General features: G+C 41.6%; 2 protein-coding genes across 2 annotated transcripts in view; one reads left to right on the forward strand and one right to left on the reverse strand.

The window, feature by feature from the left end:
- Positions 1-23,238, forward strand: part of LOC141270719 (uncharacterized) — a 477,393-nt gene that overhangs the window by 233,202 nt on the left and 220,953 nt on the right. The gene's annotated exons all lie outside the window — the stretch shown is intronic.
- On the reverse strand, positions 5,222-22,154 carry LOC141270759 (uncharacterized). Its single transcript, XM_073680871.1, has 2 exons — positions 22,127-22,154; positions 5,222-6,810 (listed from the first exon to the last, which is right to left on the reverse strand). The coding sequence occupies exons 1-2, from the start codon at positions 22,137-22,139 to the stop codon at positions 5,963-5,965; spliced, it is 861 nt and encodes a 286-aa protein (XP_073536972.1). The 5' UTR covers positions 22,140-22,154; the 3' UTR covers positions 5,222-5,962.

Raw genomic sequence — 23,238 nt, forward strand, 5'->3', positions numbered from 1 at the left:
TTCCAAAATATCAGTTACTGAATCCAGTAAAGACTGACACCACTGAGAGGTTGCTCGAATTGACTCAGTGGGCACACAAGAAATGTGGACCCCTGGGAGAAAAAGCTACTTATCAATGGGCACAGACCAGAGGGGTGCCCATCAGGTTAGATTTGATAAAGGAAACCATCATGAAGTTTTCAGTATGCTAACTTTCACAACAGAGACCAATCCCTCATGTGGTGAGAGGCCAGATAACTCAAGGAAAACTTCCTGGGCAAATTTGGCAAATGGACTACATTGGCCCTGTTCCACAGGATGGAGGTTATGTATATGTGTGCATGGCTGTGGACACGTATTCTGGGTATATGTTGGTTTGTCCCTGTAAAATGGCCAATGCTAACAGTACTATTAAGACTTTGGAAATAATGGTATTGTACTACGGTATCCCAATACAGATTCAAAGTGACATGGAAGTCACTTCAAAAATAAGAAAGTTGCAGGATTTTGCTAAGAGCATAATATTGAGTGGATCTTTCATATTCCATATTATCCTCAGGCCGCCGGTTTGGTTGAATGGATGAATGGATTATTGAAAGCAAGAAACCCCACTAATGCGAATGATTACCCCAAATCTGCAGATCATGTCTTTAAAAGCCATAACCTCAGGACAGACAGTTATCTATTGGGAATTGGAGTCAGGAGCTCTAGGACCCTATAGAGCTACCCCACAGGCAGCAGGACTAGATCTATACTGCCATGAGGAATTGAGATTATAAAAAGGAGTTGTAAAGACAATCAAGACTGCTATAGGCTTGCAAATGCCACCTGAGCATTTTGGTCTTCTAGCCCCAAGGTCAGGCTTGGCCTTAAAGGGGATTCAGGTAATGGGAGGAGTGATAGATCAGTATTATCAGGGAGAAATTAAAGTACTTTTAATGAATAATGAAGAAAGTGACATGCTAATACAGAAGGGAGATAGTACCAGTAACTGAGCTATCCTGTCTATTTCTAAAATGCAGGTGGTCAGAGGAAGGACCCCTACAGTTGTGACCGTCAGAGGAGATAAAGGATTTGGATCTTCACATCCTATCAATGATGCTGCAAAAATCTGGGTGTAACAACTTGGTGACAAAGGTCCTCCAGAACCTGCTGAAGTAATTCCTCGAGGAGCAGACAATGTGTTAATAGTTATGAAACCTGGGCAAGAGAAGTGGGAACACGTCCTAACTGTCATGTGTTATCTCAGAGAATAATATGTATTTTCCCTTTAGATCAAAGTTCGAAAGCGGAGCTTCATTTTGACAGGCAGCCTGGGAAAGTAACTAATCCAAATCATAGGACAGCAGGGATGGGACTTTCAGTCATCCAATCCCTGCTGTGCTTCAGTCAGATCCAAACAACATTGGTGGGAGTTATACAGTCCGAGAGCACAGCAGCCGGCCCCCTTTCCACATTTAATCTACAAATCATGATAAGCAGTGCTCGTGCTGGTGACCGCCCCTCATCCCTTGTAGAGAAGGAATCCCTATTTGACCCATGACAGGACATGTATAACTAAAATATATATACATTTCCTAGAGGTGTTATATATAACACCTCTAGGAAATGAATACACACCTATACTCATCCATAGACTGTGCTTGTCAGATATACAGTATACACATATATCAAGAGAATGCCAAGAGTGTGCAAAGCAGTCATCAAAGCAAAAGGTGGCTACTTTGAAGAACCTAGAATATAAGACATATTTTCAGTTGTTTCACACTTTTTTGTTAAGTATATAATTCCACATGTGTTAATTCATAGTTTTGATGCCTTCAGTGTGAATGTACAATTTTCATAGTCATGAAAATACAGAAAAATCTTTAAATGAGACGGTGTGTCCAAACTTTTGGTCTGTACTGTATAGTGTTGGGTCTTTTTCGATTCCGCTGTCATGTTTTGTATGTTCTAATTTCTTGTTAAAAATATATAAAATCTTTAATAAAGTTTGAATTTGAAAAAAAATGTAACTAAAAAGATAGACAAAAAAATAGTACCAATACAAGCAGAAATAAAAGAAAGGATAAAAGGTAAATTCCTGCAAGATAAACAAGCTTTTGAAAAAGGCAAAGAGTTCCAGTGGAACAATAGATTTAATAAAAGGAAACGAAGAATGAAACTGAGAAATATGGAATATTGGACTGCAGATTATGGATCGGACTCAAACCATAGTGAAGAAACAGTTGATCACTTATCTGAGGTGGATATGTGAACATCTAAAAATAAAGTAGTCCCTTCAGACAGAAACAGAAGAAACTACAAGCCAGGCATCAAGCGGAAGCAGGTATCCTGGAGAAGTTAACAACAGATGTACAGTACAGACCAAAAGTTTGGACACACCTTCTCATTTAAAGATTTTTCTGTATTTTTATGACTATGAAAATTGCACATTCACACTGAAGGTATCAAAATTATGAATTAACACATGTGGAATTATATACTTAACAAAAAAGTGTGAAACAACTGAAAATATGTCTTATAATCTAAGTTCTTCAAAGTAGCCAACTTTTGCTTTGATGACTGCTTTGCACACTCTTGGCATTCTCTTGATGAGCTTCAAGAGGTAGTCACTGGAAATGGTTTTCACTTCACAGGTGTGCCCTGTCAGGTTTAATAAGTGGGATTTCTTGCCTTATAAATGGGGTTGGGACCATCAGTTGTGTTGTGCAGAAGTCAGGTGGATACACAGCTGATAGTCCTACTGAATAGACTGTTAGCTGCTTTTTTTGCCGTAATACAAATTCTAAGTAAAGAAAGACGAGTAGCCATCATTACTTTAAGAATAGAAAGTCAGTCAGTCCGAAAAATTGGGAAAACTTTGAAAGTGTCCCCAAGTGCAGTTGCAAAAACCATCAAGCACTACAAAGAAACTGGCTCACATGAGGACCGCCCAAGGAAAGGAAGACCAAGAGTCACCTCTGCTTCTGAGGATAAGTTTATCCGAGTCACCAGCCTCAGAAATCGCAGGTTAACAGCAGCTCAGATTAGAGACCAGGTCAATGCCACACAGAGTTCTAGCAGCAGATACATCTCTTCAACAACTGTTAAGAGGAGACTTTGTGCAGCATTCCTTCGAGGTAAAATAGCTGCTAGGAAACCACTGCTAAGGACAGGCAACAAGCAGAAGAGACTTGTTTGGGCTAAAGAACACAAGGAATGGACATTAGACCAGTGGAAATCTGTGCTTTGGTCTGAGGAGTCCAAATTTGAGATCTTTGGTTCCAACCACCGTGTCTTTGTGCAACGCAGAAAAGGTGAACGGATGGACTCTACATGCCTGGTTCCCACCATGAAGCATGGAGGAGGAGGTGTGATTGTGTGGGGGTGCTTTGCTGGTGACACTGTTTTGGATTTATTCAAAATTGAAGGCATACTGAACCAGCATGGCTACCACAGCATCTTGCAGCGGCATGCTATTCCATCCGGTTTGCGTTTAGTTGGACCATCATTTATTTTTCAACAGGACAATGACCCCAAACACACCTCCAGGCTGTGTAAGGGCTATTTGACCAAGAGGGAGAGTGATGGGGTGCTACGCCAGATGACCTGGACTCCACAGTCACCAGACCTGAATCCAATTGAGATGGTTTGGGGTGAGCTGGACCGCAGAGTGAAGGCAAAAGGGCCAACAAGTGCTAAGCATCTCTAAGAACTCCTTCAAGATTGTTGGAAGACCATTTCTGGTGACTACCTCTTGAAGCTCATCAAGAGAATGCCAAGAGTGTGCAAAGCAGTCATCAAAGAAAAAGGTGGCTACTTTGAAGAACCTAGAATACAAGACATATTTTCAGTTGTTTCACACTTTTTTGTTAACTATATAATTCCACATGTGTTAATTCATAGTTTTGATGCCTTCAGTGTGAATGTACAATTTTCATAGTCATGAAAATACAGAAAAATCTTTAAATGAGAAGATGTGTCCAAACTTTTGGTCTGTACTGTAGATCCAACTAATGGTTGTGATTAATCTTAGTGGAGTTGAACTTTTAGATGATTGTGTCACCCTTCTATCTCGAAGTCTAAATTATTGTATTGTTGAACAATTTGACTTGTCAGTTTCAGATTGATTTGAATAAGTCCATGCATAAGATTCATTTACATCGTATCTTGAACGCAAAAAGGGAGTATAAACAAGTACCAAAAGGAGAAACCGGTAACAATTAACCTTTTTGGTTCTAGTGAGAGTTCCAATTTTGCTGACACAGATAGGACTATTTTGCAGGTATTATTGGATGTAGCCAACGTGAATACGAAGCAATCTGAGTGTGATACGTTTCAGGGTGGAGTATCCTCTAGTTTTGAGCCTCCCTTGCCGGCAGGTTCAATCATGGATCTTTTTTCCAAACAAGTTTTCAAAGAGGTTAAATCCTTAATTTATCCGACCTGCGTAAGCAGTTTGAGTGGCGATGAAAGCATGATAATCATATAGTGGTGAGACCTTCCGACAATGGAGGTAATGTAGTGGTTCTATCATTACAGATCATTGATGGCTTTGAATGGCATGAGGGATACATGTTGGCCTTGGCTGACGTTGACAGCTTGTACATCTGCAGGGCTGCCACTAGGAGTTTCATGGGCCCCATACTGGTAAAATTTTGGGGCCCCCTTGAGACTCTGCCCAGGCACCACCCCAACTTCGCAGCCAGAAATGGCCCCCTCACAGGGCCAGAAACCACCCCAGTCTTCATACACCACCCGCTGCTGCCACCGTGGCCTCCTCACAGACACACACAAACACTGACGCACACAGAGACACTGAAGCACAGTCTGCCTACTGCCGAAGTCTGCCTGCCTGTCCCAGGTTCCAATGCACATGTGGCATGCTGCTGCTCTAAAATGAAAGTGAGTGCGCAGCGAGTAACATGACCGGCGTCAGGACCATGATGCACCCGGCGGCGGTTTAAAGGTATCGTGCTCATTTCCGGCCGCCAGGTGCATTAAGGTCTCAACTGTTACCCCTGACTACCTGAGGCCCGGTGAGTGGAGGCAAAGAGAGGGGCGGCCCGGGCTGGCTTTTTTCCTTCTGTTCACTGGGCCCCATACAGTAGAAGGGCAGTAATGCCCTGATGGCGGCCCTGTACATCTGCATCCCACAGAATGTGGGTGTGTAAGCAGTTAGACATCAACTGGGCTACACTAATATGGATGTAGGCGTTATCAACTTTATTTATGAATCTTTAAGTCTCATACTTTCGCATAATTTATTCCAGCTTTATGATAAACGGTACACCCAATAGTCCTGTACATCAATTGGGACCACGATGGCCCCAACTTATGCAAATGTTTTTTTTTTATCTGAGTTTGAGTCAATAATGACATTTAATGCATTTAATCCTTTTGCTAAACACATCAAAATAAATCTAAGGTATATAAATGATATTTTTATAGTTTGGTCAAGAACCTCAGTGCAATTTGCACATTTCATGAGTTATTTAAATCATAACATGTCATTTACCAGTAAAATAGGTGAAGACAGCTTAGATTTTTTAGATGTTGAGGTATTTGTTCAGGATGGGACACCTTTCACACAATGTTACCGAAAAACAACAGCAACTCATTCACTTTTGCACTTTGTTTCCATCCAAGGCATATAAGTCTTTACCCTATGATAATTTTTGCGACTCAAAATAATTAACAATTGTGATGGGACTTTTACCAAACAATCAGAGGAACTCAAAGTGAAATTATTAAAACGAGGATATCCAGAAGAAGATATTGATCAGGCATACCAAAGGACTAATCAATGGGATCGCAAATGTCTGTTTAAAAAGAAAACAGTTTTATCTTTTCAATTAAATAAGAGTCCACTACTAGATGGGTAATAAAAAAGAACTTGCATAAGTAGAAAGCAATACAATTCTGCTTTTTTTTTGGAGACTTTACTATAACTTATATTTTTTCTTTTACATTTTCTCAATAAACCAATTAAAGAAAATGGTTACTTTCTTGTGTGTGTTTTCAGATGTGCCACAAGATTTCCTTTCATATTAAAACATTTCCCACAATTTGAACATGAATATGGCTTCTCCCCTGTGTGAATTCTCTGATGTCTCCCAAGCTGTGAGTTTCTGTTAAAACATTTCCCACATTCTGAACAAGAAAATGGCTTCTCCCCTGTGTGAATTCTCTGATGTGAAGCAAGATTTGACTTGTCTGTAAAACATTTCCCACATTCTGAACAAGAAAATGGCTTTTCTCCTGTGTGAATTCTCAGATGTGTAACAAGCTGTTCTTTTCGGATAAAGTATTTCCCACAATCTGAACATGAGAATGGCTTCTCACCCCTCTCCCCTGTGTGAATTCTTTGATGATTTATAAGTGTGCCTTTATTACCAAAACATTTCCCACACTCTGAACAAGAAAATGGCTTCTCCCCTGTGTGAATTCTCTGATGTGAAGCAAGATTTGACTTGTCTGTAAAACATTTCCCACATTCTGAACAAGAAAATGGCTTCTCCCCTGTGTGAATTCTCTGATGTGTAACAAGCTCTTTTTTCCGGTTAAAATATTTCCCACATTCTGAACATGAAAATTGTTTCTTTCCTATGTAAGCTATCTCATGTTCACCAGCTCTTCTCTGCCTTTTGTTTTGCATATTTGTCCTTATTGAAGCAGAAAACAGGACCTGCTGAAAAGGATCAGATGACAGATTTTTGCTGAGAAGGTCCTGAGGTGCTTCTGGTATAATGACATGTTCTTCACAAGTATCTAGTGTGTTACCAATATTATCTTCTGCAAAATCTGAAAATATCAGACGTCCCTCTGTGCTCCTGGTACAGTCACCTGCTAAGAATGAAAAGGATTTTATTATTTTTCATTGGAATTATATTAATATTATATACCTTATAGCATTTTCAAGCAAACTGGAATAAAATTGAATTATTGACAGACTAAAAGAATAGACCATAAAAGAGTGAGATTATAGTGTTAGGTCACCAGATTATGTCCTTTCAAATGTTCACATCTCTATTTCAGCCATATTCTCATATGTTTCCCTGTGTCTGTCATGAATCAATTTCAGTTACATGTTTAGAGGGGACTCGTAAAAGGGATCTGTAATCAGTTTTATTCTGTAATCAGTTTTATTAGGTGATTCCATCTCATACATTCTCTGACAGGTACAAGCAGTCTAATACAAAGCAAAGCACATTGGAGCAGATTCGTCGTGTACACAAGTCATGGCTTTGGAGAAAAAGTAAGGTTTTGTATATCTTTTTTAATGTAACTAAACAGTGGATACAAGAAAGAATATAAATGACTTGTTCTCCTATGTCATGCAAGCCAATAGAAACATAGGCTGAATATGGGAGCACTGGGGGATCTGATAAAGTATTTGCAGCAGTGTCCTCTGCAAACATAGTTGTCCATCCCTGGTTCTTTTGTAGATCACTTAGCCTTACACTGGTGCTTGAAAGTTTATGAATCCTTCAAACATTTCCTGCATAAATGTGACCTAAAACTACTTCAGATTTTTAATGATTCATTCATCCATGCTTCATTATATGTGAGCTCTTCTTTCATTCCAGTCATTGGATTTCTACTCACCTGCACTTCATTTATTGCAAGACTATAAGGATCCTACACGCTAGGGCAGATTAGCTTTGACAAAGGATAACGGAACAAGTCTGAAACGCATTGCAGCATGTCGGTTAATTTTTGATCGATCCTCCCCAGAATTTCCTTATTGATTACGAATTATAATTGATTTTTTTCAATAAAGGATCATTATTTTAACTGCTGGAGCTGGAATTCACCTATTTTCCTGGATATTTCTACGTCTGGTCAGGAGGAACGTTTCGTGCTCCCAGTATATTGAACAGTAAAAGGTGAGCTAATTTTTGGTTTGTTACTTCAGACTTTCACGCTAAAAGTAGATAAAGACGTCTATTTGTAAAATTATGCCATGATTTCAGTCTTCCCTATGCCCATATCTGAATATTTTATAACTACAAGGGTGGCTGTTTACTTTGTTTTCTGGAGAAATCTTCTTATAATAATAATCTCCTACTTATTCATGAATTGGTTCTCCACGTTTGGCAATATTCTAAAAAGCTCCTGCCGTTTTATTCTATTTCCTCTGTATAAGTACAATCCTCCCATATAAATATTCACCCGGATGTGCACCATCAGACAGGAATTATTGTGAAGGGAAAAGGGCGAGCAGGAGAAAAGGTGTGAATATAGGAGTTTTAAAATAACTTTTCTTATTATTTTTAAAATACTAATTAAAATTATTTCTATCCCCGACCAAGAAATAATTCAGAGAATGATAGAATAATCTGGAGTCCCCATTTCCACCCAGTTTCTGGAATATACGAAATCCTTATGAGGAGAAGCATCGCCCTACCTCTGCCGCCGCTGGCTTCCTGCAGCAGCAACCCTGTCTCAAGTGACTCCTCTCCCTCCTCCACGGTAAGCTACATTCAGACTATTGCACCTTTATCAATTTCACACACACACTCGCTAGGAAGAGTAAGAAGAGAACCCCAAAAACCCTTGGAAGAGAGGGAATAAACAAGGGCGCTGTCATGGGTTCCAGAAAATTATATTACCGGTAAGTATAATTTTTCCCACAGCAAAGCGATCAGAATTAAAATGGAACTTTTAATGATATACTCTAAAATAAAGTGCCAAGTGCTCAGGTAAAATGACACTGTAAGAAAACACAAGGGGATGCTGATCCACACCACTGTGATATGCACAGTTTTGCCATTTTCACCAGTTGCATAGACAATAACACGCATGGACCATCCGGATTCTATAGTGTTCAGCCCTCTCGTATAGTGCTTCAAAAAATACTTAAACACATTATGGGATACACACTATATTTAGACATTTGACATTGCCAGTTTTAATCCTATACTATTAGGTCAATCCGATATACAGATAAAGAACACTGTTCGTCAGTGATCTAATCCCATGTTTTACTATTTCCATATGATTATATGTGGTTGTTATAGGGGTTTAACAGCATCCCCATCAGTGGAGTTTTCAAACCCCTTCTATTAATACTCCACACACTGCAGCATCAAAATGTAAATAACTTGCATGACCCCTAAATCAACAGGACTGCTTCTTGATGGTACACCTTAGATACACACGTGGTCAAAATTGTTGCTACCCCTCGTTTAATGAAAGAAAAACCCACAATGGTCACAGAAATAATAAATGAAAAATCTATGAAAATGAACAACTGAAAGTCAGACATTGCTCTTCAACCCTGCTTCCACAGAAATTTTAAAAAAATTAAACTCATGAAATAGGCCTGGATAGAAATTATGGTTCTTCTTAACTTAATATTTTGTTGAACAACCTTTTGAGGCAATCACTGCAATCAAACGATTCCTGTAATTGTCAATGAGACTTCTGCACCTCTCGACAGGTATTTTGATCCACTCCTCATGAGCAAACTGCTCCAGTTGTCTCGTGTTTGAAGGTTGCCTTTTCCAGACGGTATGTTTCAGCTCTTTCCAAAGATGCTCAATAGGATTTAGGTCAGTGCTCATAGAAGGCCACTTCAGAATAGTCCAATATTTTCCTCTTAGCCATTCTTGGGTGTTTTTAGCTGTGTGTTTTGGGTCATTATCCTGTTGCAAAACCCGTGACCTGTGACTGTGATCAAGCTTTCTGACACTGGGCAGCACATTTCTCTCTAGAATCCCTTGATAGTCTTGAGATTTCATTGTACCCCACACAGATTCAACACACCCTGTGCCAGATCCAGCAAAGCAGCTCCAGAACACAACAGAGCCTCCACCATGTTTCACAATAGGGACAGTGTTCTTTTCTTGATATGCTTCATTTTTTCATCTCTGAACATAGAGCTGATGTGCCTTGCCAAAAACTTCCATTTTTGTCTCATCTGTCCATAGGACATTCTCCCACAAGTTTTGTGGCTTGTCAACATGTAGTTTGGCAAATTCCAGTCTGGCTTTTTTATGATTTTTTTTCAACAATGGTGTTCTCCTTGGTCGTCTCCCACGAAGTCCACTTTGGATCAAACAATGACGGATGGTGCGATCTGAAACTGATGTTCCTTGAGCTTGAAGTTCACCTTTAATCTCTTTAGAAGTTATCCTGGACTCTTTTGTTACCATTTGTATTATCCATCTGTTTGATTTGTCATCAATTTTCCACCTGCGGCCAAGTCCAGGGAGGTTGGCTACAGTCCCATGGATCTTAAATTTCTGAATAATGTGTGCAACTGTAGTCACAGAAGCATAAAACTGCTTGGAGATGGTCTTATAACCTTTACCATGCTTGTTTATAATTTTCTTTCTAATCTCCTGAGACAACTCTTTTCTTTGCTTCCTCTGGTCCATGTTGAGTGTGGTACACACCATGTCACCAAACAGCACAGTGAGTATCTGTAGCCCTATATACAGGCCCACTGACTGATTACAAGATTGTAGACACCTGTGATGCTAATTAGTGGACACAACTTAATTTAACATGCCCCTTTTGTCACATTATTTTCAGGGGTACCATCATTTCTGTCCAGGCCTATTTCATGGGTTAATTTTTTTTTAAATTCTGTGGAAGCAGGGTTAAAAAGCAATGACTGACTTTCATTTGTTAATTTTCATAGATTTTTATTTTATTATTACTTTTGTCAGATTCAAGTTATTTCTGTGACCATTGTGGGTTTTTCTTTATTTAAACGAGGGGTACCAACAATTTTGACCACGTGTGTAATTAAACCCCTATTTGAGGACACCTGTGCATAAATACAGGTTTTAATCTCACAGTGAGGTATACGGAAAGATCTCACCCAGGCGCTTGGATCCTCTAGCGCTCATTCCAGGGATTTTATTGCTCACATGAACCTCCCGACGTGTTTCCATTAAATCTTTCATCAGGGGAACGTGGTTCAAATGCAAGGGGAGGCACCGCTCCCTGCAAATGCTGCAGTGTAGAAATGCTGCTAGTAAGTGCCTAGTGTACCTATGTTTATAGATTCCTCGCTGCACCGGTTCCAAGGCGGGCACATAATGTGTACCTGGTCCCAGCGTACCCTGTACCGGAAGTGCTCTGACGCACTTCCGCTCTCTGTAACGCACAGCCCACTGCTTGGACCGCAAGGACCACACCTGGTAAACGTGTTCCAGTGTAATCTTCTTATGCGATGCGCTATCCCGGGGGTTGCCATGGGGACATGCGCACCTCACTACTGAGTGCATCCAAGCCCCATGTTACTGAAACACTTCAATACTCCCGGAATTCAACTGCGGGGATGTGCAATGACATGTACACATCACATTTTATTAATGTGGCTAGGGTAATCCCAAAGCTACAATGCCCATATCGCATGTACAAGTTTTAACCTCAAGATTTTTACATCAAAAAACCAAATGGTACACGAGAGCAACAAAGGCCTGGACAGGCAATACACACATACATTAAAGAATATCAAAGCACTCTTATTAGGTTGAATATTTCAATCTGTCCCCATTCCTTATAGGATCATAGTATACTCCATAATTCACTGACAATTAATTGGAAGCCCAATCGGATTGTAAGGCATCAGAAAAAGAGTAATCCTTTATGCAAAAGTCATGTTCATGAATAGGCTAGACAGAAAAAGAAAAGAAAGAAAAAAATGACAAACCCTTGGTACGGAGAGGCGGATCTCGATAGCAAATTAATAAAAAGGGGGGGCCCTAAGATCTCCCTACATGCAAACTGAACTGATTAAATATCCTACCTAACGCGAAGGTTGGCACACTAGATTTCCTGTGCAGATGGCGCCCCCACTCGTCGGCGGCTGTCCCTACCCGCCTCTCCCTACAAGAAACCTATGTAGGAAGAACGAGGGTAAAGGAAAATAATTCATTCAGAGCCATGGGGGTACTTGTCCTAAGCCAAAAAATCCACAGAGTTTCTTTTTGCAATATAAGTGTATCCGAATCATCTCCTCTCCTAGGTGGCAGGACCCTCTCAATTCCTATAAATGTAATCCTTCTGACATCTCCCTGCAACTGCCCTCTTTCTTTTTCCAGGGACTCCCTCTAGCCTCCCTTGAGTACCACTTTCGGGTAGCCCATCGTCAAGAACCTGTTTTTCAGGTTAAGTGGCTGTTCTTTAAATCCACACATCTCGTAACAGTTTCTTCTGATCCTAAAATACTGCACTTTGCGGATCCCTCTCCTGAGGGAGACAGGTTGGTTGCTGTCCCATCTAAAGAGAGAATTTGTGACCGTTGGTTTTCTATATGTTTCTGTCACAAGCTCGCCCACTGGATTCTTTTGAATAAACACATCCAATGGGGTTCCTATTGAGTCCAGAGACAAATTCTCCAAACTCTTTGGTGGTACCTCTCCAAATGATGAAAACGTCGTCGATATAGCGTAGCTACATCACAACGTTGTATGGGAAGTTGGATTCACTGAAGACTAGAGTTCACATCTGCCATGAAGCCCTAGGGTTAGTAATGGAGACGTATGAGTCAGACACCCCCATTACTAACCCGGTAAGTAAACATCATTAAACACACACACAGAGAAAAGTGCTTTATTTTAAAATAAAAACCCAGACACCCTCTTCCATCTATTTATTTCCCCCCAAAATACCCCCACAGGTCTGTCGTAATCAAGATTGATGTCCCACAATGATCCCTGACTCTGCTACATTTGGAGGCTGTCATCTGCAGATCATACAGAGGTTACCGTGAGAACCGCCAGCTGTGACCTGCGGCAACTTTACTGACGTCACCACTTGTCACTACCGCTGGTTCTCGCGGTACTCACTGGTGAGCAGTAGCGTTACTGATGTCAATGGTCATCACAGCCTCCGGATGTAGCAAAGTCGTGGATCGTCATAGGACATCGATGTGGACAACGGACCTCCATGGGTGTTTTTTGGGGAAATAAATAGGTGAAAGAGGGTGTCTGAGTTTTTATTTTAAAATAAAAGACTTTTCGGTGTGTGTTTAATAATTTTTATTTACAGGGTTAGTAATGGGGATGTCTGACTGACACCTCTCCATTACTAACCCCAGGGCTTGATGGCACCTGTCATCAAACCCATATATTACCCCAATTGATACACGTGTCTGGCAATCATTTCCTCCGTGCTGCTGAAAAAAAAAGTACATGTCTGTGGGTTTTTCACATGGACACATGGTCCTTGTAAAAAAAACTGACATGTGTGCAGCACCATATAAAAGGATGTGTCCTTATTTGGGGTACTTAAAAAATGAATCACACATGAACCAAAAAAACGGACGTGTGAAGGGAGCCATAGATATATAAATGATAGATAGATAACAGATGATAGAAGATGATAGATAGATAATAGGTAGATAGATAATAAATATAAAATATGATAGATAATAGATAGATACAGTAGATGATGGATATATAAGTAGCTTTTAGTGCTTTCTATTAAGCCAAATAAAATAATGAAAAAAAAAAAACACGTGGGGTCTCCCCTATGTTTGATAACCAGCATAGGTAAAGCAAACAGCTGTGGGCTTACATTATCAGGCTGGGAAGGCCTAATAATACCAGCCCGGAGCTATCTCCAAATCTAATCTTCCTGATTGCCCTGGAGTGTTGACAATCGGGGTAATGTTTTTTGTGGTTGATGTCAACTGGAATCAAGCCCTGATGTAATGGAGAAGTGTTCATCCGCCAACCCCACTACTGACCCAGACCCAGTGAGACCCAGCGACTCTGAAGAATGGTGATGACAGTAACATTACATTCACCACGTGACCAGTGGTCCTGTGTACCTTCAAATGCCAGGGCTGAATTTTAGTCCCAGTCTAACCCTGGCTGTTAGTGAGGTGCAGTCGGAGATTTTATGGTGGATTGAGAAAGATGTGGTGTGCTCAGTGTCTGAGATTGGTCAAAAACAGCAGGCATGTCCACTTTTGTAACAGCTGACGGGCTCTCACTCACCCCAATTGTAGCGGGTAAACAAGCAGAGCTTCTGCGGCTGGAGACCTGTGTGAGACCACTTGCCACAGTGATGGTGGAACAAGAAGCAGCAGATGCGGTTGATGGGGCAGCCAGTGGTTGGCGAGGCGCGCTAGACCGCATTTTAGCACAGGGAGATTCCTAGACTAACGCATGTTGATCGCGCACGTGAAGGTTCATGCATATAGTAATCAAATTACTGGAATTTTTGCCTCTACTGAGTCGTTTTTTTACAAAGTTGGCAGATAACGTGACTTGGGTCATCCTATGCGGTCTCAAAAAAGGCCCATGCTAGGCAACTCTTGCCGCCCCTGCGAACTGCAGACCCACAACCGCTGCTGGCCATAGTCAGAGTTGTGGGTGAGGATGCAGTGCTTGTCATGGTTGCATCACTCAGTGTCTGTGCGGGAAGCAGCAACATAACCTCTTCGTCTTACTCCTCTGCTGAGCTACTCAGCTGCGTGCCTCTGGGTTCACACCAAGTGGGAACTACAACCTCATCATCATCCAATGTGTTATCCCATTACTCGTCTTGAGAGTCACCCTCCTCAAGGTACAGTCTGCGTGCGTCTCAGGTATCTGAGTCTCATCAGGATCACATCCAAGCCCGGGGTTTAATGTCTGGTGATGAGGGTCTGGATTCTGCTCGGACCCTACTTTGTCCGGCCCCGGATCCGGCTGAAAAAAATTTGGGTATCAGTACAGATGCTTTTCTCCTCTTGAGTCTGTGAATCTTTGCAGCAACCCTCTGATGCCCATGGAATAAAACGTGTGAACAGATCTGCAGACTTGTACGTCTAGTAATGAGTCACGGGCGAGAAAACCAACTCCTACACAGTTCACTGCAGTAACTATTTTTACTTATTTATGTGAGTAGTTTAACCAGACAATAGAAAACATTTAAAACATTATACAGACATTTAGCCAGACGGCTGAAACCTTTGTGCTATACAGCCTGGTACCCAAACAATCTGTACCTACTATTTTCTTTATAAATTTACCTACATGCGTGCCTGTCTAAACCAGCTGCCTATTACCAGTTTACACCCTGGGAACGGAGTCAATTGTATGAGTGTAACGTAGGGGCTAACCTGTGGTACAGCACAGAAGCTTACAATCTTACATTTACTTCTATTCCCCAATTAAATATCCTTCTTGCGTCCTGTTGTGTCTTAGTAACATAGTAACGTAGGTTGAATAACGACCTAGGTCCATCCAGTTCAACCTTTCTCCCCCAACTGTACTCCCTACACTAACTTACTGGGACTAGGCCTCACAAATGTATTATTACCAGTTTTATTATTGCTGCACTATTACAATTAAAAATTAACCCGTTTATAATTTTTTTAGTTAGTTTCATCTTTTGCAGTACTCTTATGATTCTAATAATGGTAATACTAAAATCCCTATGCCTAAATCTGTTGATCCAGAAGAAGGCAAAAACCCCAGGACACATTCAGCCAATTTGCGTCACGGGGAAAAATTCCTTCTTGATCCCGAGAAAAGGCGATCAGTACAATAACCCTGGATCAAACCAAATTATAATACAAGCTATGTAATTACTATTACCGTACTTAATGTACTACTATATGTGTGATATTTTGTCTAATTTAACTGTAACCCACAATGTTACCTGTACCGAGGAAATCATCCAGACCTTTTTTTTTGTTTTGAACGCTGTTATAGTGTCGGCCATCACTACCTCTTGTGGTAGGGCATTCCACAATCCGACTGCTCTGACTGTAAAGAACCCTTTCCTGTTTAGGTGGCGGAATCGCCTTTCTTCCACCCGTAATGAGTGCCCCCTGGTCCTTAGTATGGTCTTTGGAAGGAATAAGTCATGTGCTAGTCCTTTGTACTGACCACACACATATTTATACATGTAAATGAGATCCCCTCTGAGACATCTTTTTTCTAAGCTAAACAAGTCCAACTTTTCCAACCTCTCATCATAGGAGATCCTTTCCCTCCCTTGTAATGATCTAGTTGCCGCCTTTAAACTGACTCTAATTTCTGAATATCCTTTTTAAATGCAGATGGGTGGAGTCCATTGCGTGCCATGTCGGCATCTAGGTGTGGGTTATGATTTTTAATTATTGAACAAACAGGAAACGTGGCAGCAAATCCAGAAGTTCTGGATGCTGATTTTTGGCAATAAACGTGGTCTAAGACAGTCAATATGCCTAATTATCTAACTACAGGCTCTATCTCAGTCTTAAGTATTTTGGCGATGGAATGTGGTGAGGTGCATGCACGACTACTCACTGCGGGGCCCCTTCAACCGATGCACATTACCCTTGATGCTTGCGGCTTAATTCCTAAGCGGTATCCAACACCTCTCACTGTAGGTCCCGACCTTTACCGTCTTTTAGCAGCGTTCCTGTCCGAAATCTCCTCACATCTGGACAGGTTCTGGTCACGAGCAAGATCAGCTCCAATGTGCCGCTTCCATGGTCTCGGTGGGATTTTTCCACGAGCAGAAGCCGCTGGATTTCCCTCCTTCACGCTCTTTCCCTGTTAAATTGTAGTCCCTCATCTGACAATTTTATATGCATCACAGTCTTTAAACAACACTCAGGCAACAGCGACATCTTGTGACCGAAATACAACATTAATGTAGAGAAGCAAATCTATTTACAACAGTCACTTTGTTATACTGGTATGGATACAGGTATACACCAATTATATCACTCTGGTGAGCCGACACATCTGACTTCTCCACACATCCTGAAGTCGCGATCCTACCGGAACTCAGGAGAGTGCATCAGCACTGCCATTCTCTCTTCTCGATCGGCACCTGATGTGATATTGGTACTTGGAAAGGCAAGCCATCCACCTCTGTTAAAGAGCCCCTAGTTTGGCGTTCTCCATGTGCCCTAATGGATTATTGTCTGTCATTACGGTCACTTCGGCACCTGTCAAGTACTCTGCAGACTTTTCGGTCATGGCCCATACTAGTGCGAAAAGTTCCAACTTAAAGGAGCTATAGTTGTCAGGGTTGCACTCCGTCTCTCTCAGAGACCGGCTGCCTTAAGTAATTACCCTCTCGCGTCCGCCTTGAACTTGAGAAAGCACAGCCCTCAGTCCATGTAGGCTCCCATACGTGTACAACAAGAATGGGGCATCGGACCGAACATATGCCAGGACTGGAGCACTGGTCAGTGCCTTCTCCAAAGGCTTCAAAGGCTTCTAGCTGCCATGGTCCCCGCTTGATGGGTCGAGTCTTGGGCCCCTCTGTCATGCCCCTCAGTAGCTTGCTTAGTGGGCCAGCCAAATGAGCGAACTTGGGTATAAACCTTCTATAGTACCCAGCCAGACCTAAAAAAGCACGCACTTCCCACAGGGTATCCGGTCAAGGACATTTTTGTATGGCGTCCACCTTGCTTGTAGCCTGCTGCATCCTCTCTGGGATGACCACATGTCCCAAGTACTTTATCCGGTGTTGAAAAAGTTGGCACTCATTGGGTTTGATCTTAAGGTCGTGGTCTCGCAACCGCCCCAGGACTTGTCGCAGCTTCTGCAAGTGATCAATGAAGGAGGCCCCAAACACTACCACATCGACCAAGTACATCAATACGGACTCGAAGTTGAGGTCACCCAAACAATGCTCCATCAACCGTTGGAATGTCCTTGGGGCATTGGACAGGCAGAACGGCATCCTGTTGTACTCGTAGAGTCCCATGGGTAAGCTGAAGGCCATTTTCGCCTTGTCTTTCTCGGCCACCAGTACCTGCCAGTACCCACTAGCCATGTCAAGAGTTGAGAAGAATTTTGCATCACTCAAGGCGGATAATGAATCTTTGATCTGCGGAAGTGGGTAGGCATCCCGGATGGTCTGGACATTCAATTTCCAGTAGTTCACACAGTACTGGAGGGACAAGTCCTTCTTCCGCATCAAGACCACTGGAGTAGTCCAAGGACTTTGGCTCTCCTAGGTCACCTTATTCTCGAATATGCTGGCCACCTTCTGGTACATCTTCGGTGGGATTTGCTGCTACCTTTCTTGGATTGGTGCAGCATCACTCGTAGGGATTTCATGTTCAATAGCGGTAGCACATCTGAAGTCTTCATCAACCTGTTACAAGGCTGACTGCAGAAGAAGCACATCTGCGCCAAGAGAATTTGGCCGAACCTTGCCTACTCTCTTTATTGCCCATGCCACCACTTTCCTCCCCGATGACATCACCTTCTCGTCACCTGATCTGATGCTCAAGTTTTGACCACTACACAATCATCATCATCATCATCTCTAACTTGGCAGACAGTTGCCTCAATGAAGGAAATTTTCTGAGCTCCTTGCACTCCTGTCTGATTACTACCTCTAAGTTTACTCAGACTTAGAGAGCCACAGCAACTCTGTTGATAATAACGGCACCAGTAGTAACATGGCTGATAGAGCCCCCAATAGAGCCACCAATACACCTAAGGGTTTGAACCGTGACCTACATCTCTTTTGGCCTCATCTCATCTAAGTACAAAGGATGACTGTTCATCTCATCCAATAAATCAGCTGGAAGAATTTGTGAATATGTTTTATTCTCTTTTACACTACCCAGTTCATTGCAATTGCAACTATTTCTTTTTCCATACATTTTTACAACACTATATTTGACAAAAGTTCATATTTTCAACCTAAATTATTCACCCTTCTCAAAAATGAGATAAGAAGACATTCTGGGTAGGTAGATACCTGTCCAAAAAGTCACCAACTAGAAAATGCTGCTGTATTAGTATCATGTGTAGGGGTATGAAAATAAACTAATATACAGGTGTACAAAAACAGACATGCAAAGTTAAATATGTGGATTTTTTAAAATTAATTTGCTATTTTTTTAACTAAACTATTTTCCCTTTTCAAAAAAAGACATAAGAAATGCTACGCAGGTACATGGCAAAAATTTAGCAACTACATTAGTATTGGTGTGGTATATATGTATGTAAAATTTGACTAGAAAAACAGGTGTCAATTAAAAAAACCAATTCTGACACACATGAGGTAGAGAGTCACAGTTATATGTCTGAATTTATGTAAATTATATTTGGTATAGTTTAAAATATAATTATCCCCCCTTTCACAAAAATGAATACAAAAGAAATGGACAAATTCAGTACAGTCAGTCACTTGCGACAAGCACATTTTCTCTGACTGACACCAAGTTCAGGTTTTCCTGACTTTGACAAACATTGTGGTGGCTTACTGCTTTCTAGTGCGTGAAGAATTTAAAAACATTTGTGTAATTCAAATGAAGAAAGAAAATATTCCAGCACACATACTACACATTTTATTCACTTGTGCAGTTGTACAACACACACTGTCTTAAGTAATTGTTAAAAGCTTTAGGGCTTTCTCTTCCTATTGCTGAGCTATGGACTCGGATGTTCCCTCACTATCCAGAACAACCAAGAAATGGGTGCAGCATTCCCTGCCTCAACTTTAATAAAGGATCAGATATTCCCTTCTGATTTGTGGCATTACACTATGTAATGTGTTAGCTGCAATGCATCATGGAAAAGCCCACGTGGCCACGCCTGAGATCACAGTAGCCTTCTGTGGCAGATACAACCATCAGCACAGTGAAAAATATCAATTTGTACAATTCGCAAATGTTCGAATTTGAAGAGTTAAGTGAAATATCTAAAATTCTACATGAATTCGATTTGCATCAAACCGATTTGCTAATCTTTACTTTATTCTGGTCCAATTAAAGGATCAAGATATTGCATGCAAAAAGGAGGCAGATCCTGCACGTGACCACAACACAAATCTAAAGCTGCACATGGAGCTAAGCAAGTTCGCAATTTGCAAACATGACTGTCACTATTTTTGATGTGGCCATCTACATCCAGCCTTAAACTCCATCAGGACATCTGAATGCCTTCTATGAAAATTCAAAAATAGTAGCCTCAAGCAAAGACAGGAGCCGACATAAGAATGTACATAACAGTGAAGGCTGTGGCTGGTAATGATTCTGTCTTCTATATCAGAGGTAAACTGCACCAATATGCTTCAAAAACATTTTTTGGAGACTTCCACTGAGCACAGTAACCTGTGAATACAGATTTATCTCCTCTACAGCAGCTCAAAAATACAGGTGCATCTCACCAAATTAGAGTATCATCAAAAAGTTAATTTATTTCAGTTATTCAATAAAAAAGTGAAACTCCTATATTATATAGAGTCATTACAAACAGAGTGATCTATTTCAAGTGTTTATTTCTGTTAATGTTGATGATTATGGCTTACAGCCAATGAAAACACAAAAAGTCATTATCTCAGTAAATTAGAATAATTAACAAAAAACACCTGCAAAGGCTTCCTAAGCGTGTAAAAAGGTTCCTTAGTCTGTTTCAGTAGGCTCCACAATCATGGGGAAGACTGCTGACTTGACAGATGTCCAGAAGGCAGTCAATGACACACTCCACAAGGTCCCAGAGTTCCAATTTTCATTTGGAAATCAAGGTCCCAGAGTCTGGAGGAAGAGTGGAGAGGCCACAATCTAAGCTGCTGGAGGTCTAGTGTGACGTTTCCACAATCACTGATGGTTTGGGGAGCCATATCACCTGCTGGTGTAGGTCCACTGTGTTTTATCAAGACCAAAGTCAGCGCAGCTGTTTACCAGGAGATTTTAGACCACTTCATGCTTCCTTCTGCTGACAAGCTTTTTGGAGATGGAAATGTCATTCTCCAGCAGGACTTGGCACCTGTCCACACGGCCAAAAGTACCAATACCTGGTTTACAAACAACAGTATCACTGTGCTTGATTGGCCAGCAAACTTGCCTGACCATAACCCTATAGAGAACCTATGGGGTATTGTCAAGAGGAAGATGAGAGACACCAGTCCCAACAATGCAGACGAGCTGAAGGCTGCTATCAACCTGGGCTTCCATAACACCTCAGCCGTGCCACAAGCTGTTCGCCTCCATGCCACGCCGCATTGATGCAGTAATTGATGCAAAAGGAGCCCCGACCAAGTATTGAGTGCATTTACTGAACATACATTTCAGTAGGCCAACATTTTGGACTTTAAAAACATTTTTCAAGCTGTTTTTATAAAGTATTCTAATTTACTGAGATAATGACTTTTGTGTTTTCATTGGCTGTAAGCCATAATCATCAACACTAAAAGAAATAAACACTTGAAATAGATCACTCTGTTTGTAATGACTCTATATAATATGAGTTTTTGTATTGAAAAAATGAAATAAATTAACTTTTTGATGATATTCTAATTTAGTGAGATGCACCTGTATCTTATGGATGCAGAGAAGAATCTTGTGTACACTTTTTTTTTTTTAATTTAAAGGGAATCTGTCAGTAGGATCAACCCTCCTATGCCACCTATATGGGAATGAAGGTCATAGAAAGATAAATAAATTATACCTTGATATCTGTAAACTGATGTATTATTCCAGAGAAATCCACATTTTTCTTATTATGTAAACTAGCTGTAAAGATCTATAGGCCGGACATAGATCTCAACATCTCATTTACATAATATGAAAAAAGTTGATCTCTGGAATAAAACATCAGATCACAGATATCAAGGTATTATTTTATTCAAGTTCCTGTGGCCATTGTGCCCATATAGACGACTTATGAGGATCGATCCTACTGAAACATTCCCTTTACAGTGAACCTGACACATGCTGCCCAATCTGTGAGCAGCATGTATCAGGCACTGGCTGTACAATCTCAGCCGTGTATGTTTTACTTTAAAACGCTGCGGCACATAGACAGAGGCTGCGCATGTAGGGAGAGGATTGTCAGTCACTGTCAGCGGGCAGAGAGAAGCCGCCAGGGACCCGACTGTACGACTAGTCATCCATCGGGCTCGATCCCTGGCGGCTAATAAATGTATGTTTCTCTCTGAAATGCCGTAGTGACAGCCAGTGTCTGATACATACTGGTCATAGATTGGGCAGAATGTATCAGGTGTCAGGTTCCCTTTAAGCAATAAGGAGCCAATTTATCAAAGTGTTTACTCCAGGTTTCTGGCAAAAAAAACACTTTGAAAAGATGCAAAATTTTTACAAAGTGTTAAGTTGTGTAAAAAAATTAGCAATTTTTTGCATTTTCATGCCAGTCCCAGCAGCTCCACCAAAGCGGTTGGAGTATAGACCGGGCTTGGTGGTGCCCACCACATTAATCAACAGTTATGCCACTCCAGTAGCGTAACTTACGGCGGCCAGACATGTTTCTCCAGGCTGTCCCTGAATTGAGTACCATTTCTGGTGAATTCATTAAGTGGTCTGCATCTTATCCCTCCTCACACCTTGATTCAGACTGGGGTGCACAGAGCCTGTCTTAATGAATCAGCCCCTAAACCTTTAACCGTAAAATCCACATAAAAAGTCCCATGTGAACATACTCTGAAATACATCAACACCTATAATTATTCTACACGCGAGTGATTAATATCTGTGACTTCTCTGCATTTAGTGGTCACTACTCACCTGTGCGGTTATCTGTAGGAATCTCCTCTTTACACCGCTCATCGCCCCTCACATATGTCTCTGTAGTATTAATATGGGTCAGATCTTCACCCTAAAAGAAAATTGTAGAAGTTACAGACTGGTGAAGATGTGCGAAATGATTTAGAAAAACAGAATAATGTCTATGATCAGCTTTATCCTGTCATTTCCAGCAAGTATAAACCATACACTGAATGGTCACATTACTAGAGACTCCAATCTAGTTGCCCATTGGGCCTCCATTGGACTTCAGAACTGTAGTAATTCATTGCATATCAGATTCCAATAGGTGTTGAGACTGTTTCCCAGGAATACTGGCCCATGCCAATAGGATAGGTTCTTGTAGTTGCTGCAAATTAGATGAAGGTGCTGAGATGTTCTGAACAACCCATTCTACCTCATCCCAGAGATGCTTCATAGGATTAGGATCTGAGAGTAGGCAGCTGGGCAGGAGAGAGTTACAGAGGGTCAGCCCTGCAGCTGGGCAGGGGAGAGTTACAGAGGGTCAGCCCTGCAGCTGGGCAGGGGAGAGTTACAGAGGGTCAGCCCCGCAGCTGGACAGGGGAGAGTTACAGAGGGTCAGCCCCGCAGCCGGACAGGGGAGAGTTACAGAGGGTCAGCCCTGCAGCCGGACAGGGGAGAGTTACAGAGGGTCAGTCCTGCAGCTGGTCAGGGGGAGAGTTACAGAGGGTCAGCCCTGCAGCTGGGCAGGGGAGAGTTACAGAGGGTCAGCCCTGCAGCTGGGCAGGGTAAAGTTACAGAGGGTCAGCCCTACAGCTGGGCAGGGGAGAGTTACAGAGGGTCAGCCCTGCAGCCGGGCA

The sequence above is a fragment of the Phyllobates terribilis genome, unplaced genomic scaffold, assembly GCF_046119375.1.
Source record: "Phyllobates terribilis strain yellow unplaced genomic scaffold, ASM4611937v1 Scaffold_5__5_contigs__length_657084704, whole genome shotgun sequence".
Taxonomy (NCBI): domain Eukaryota; kingdom Metazoa; phylum Chordata; class Amphibia; order Anura; family Dendrobatidae; genus Phyllobates; species Phyllobates terribilis.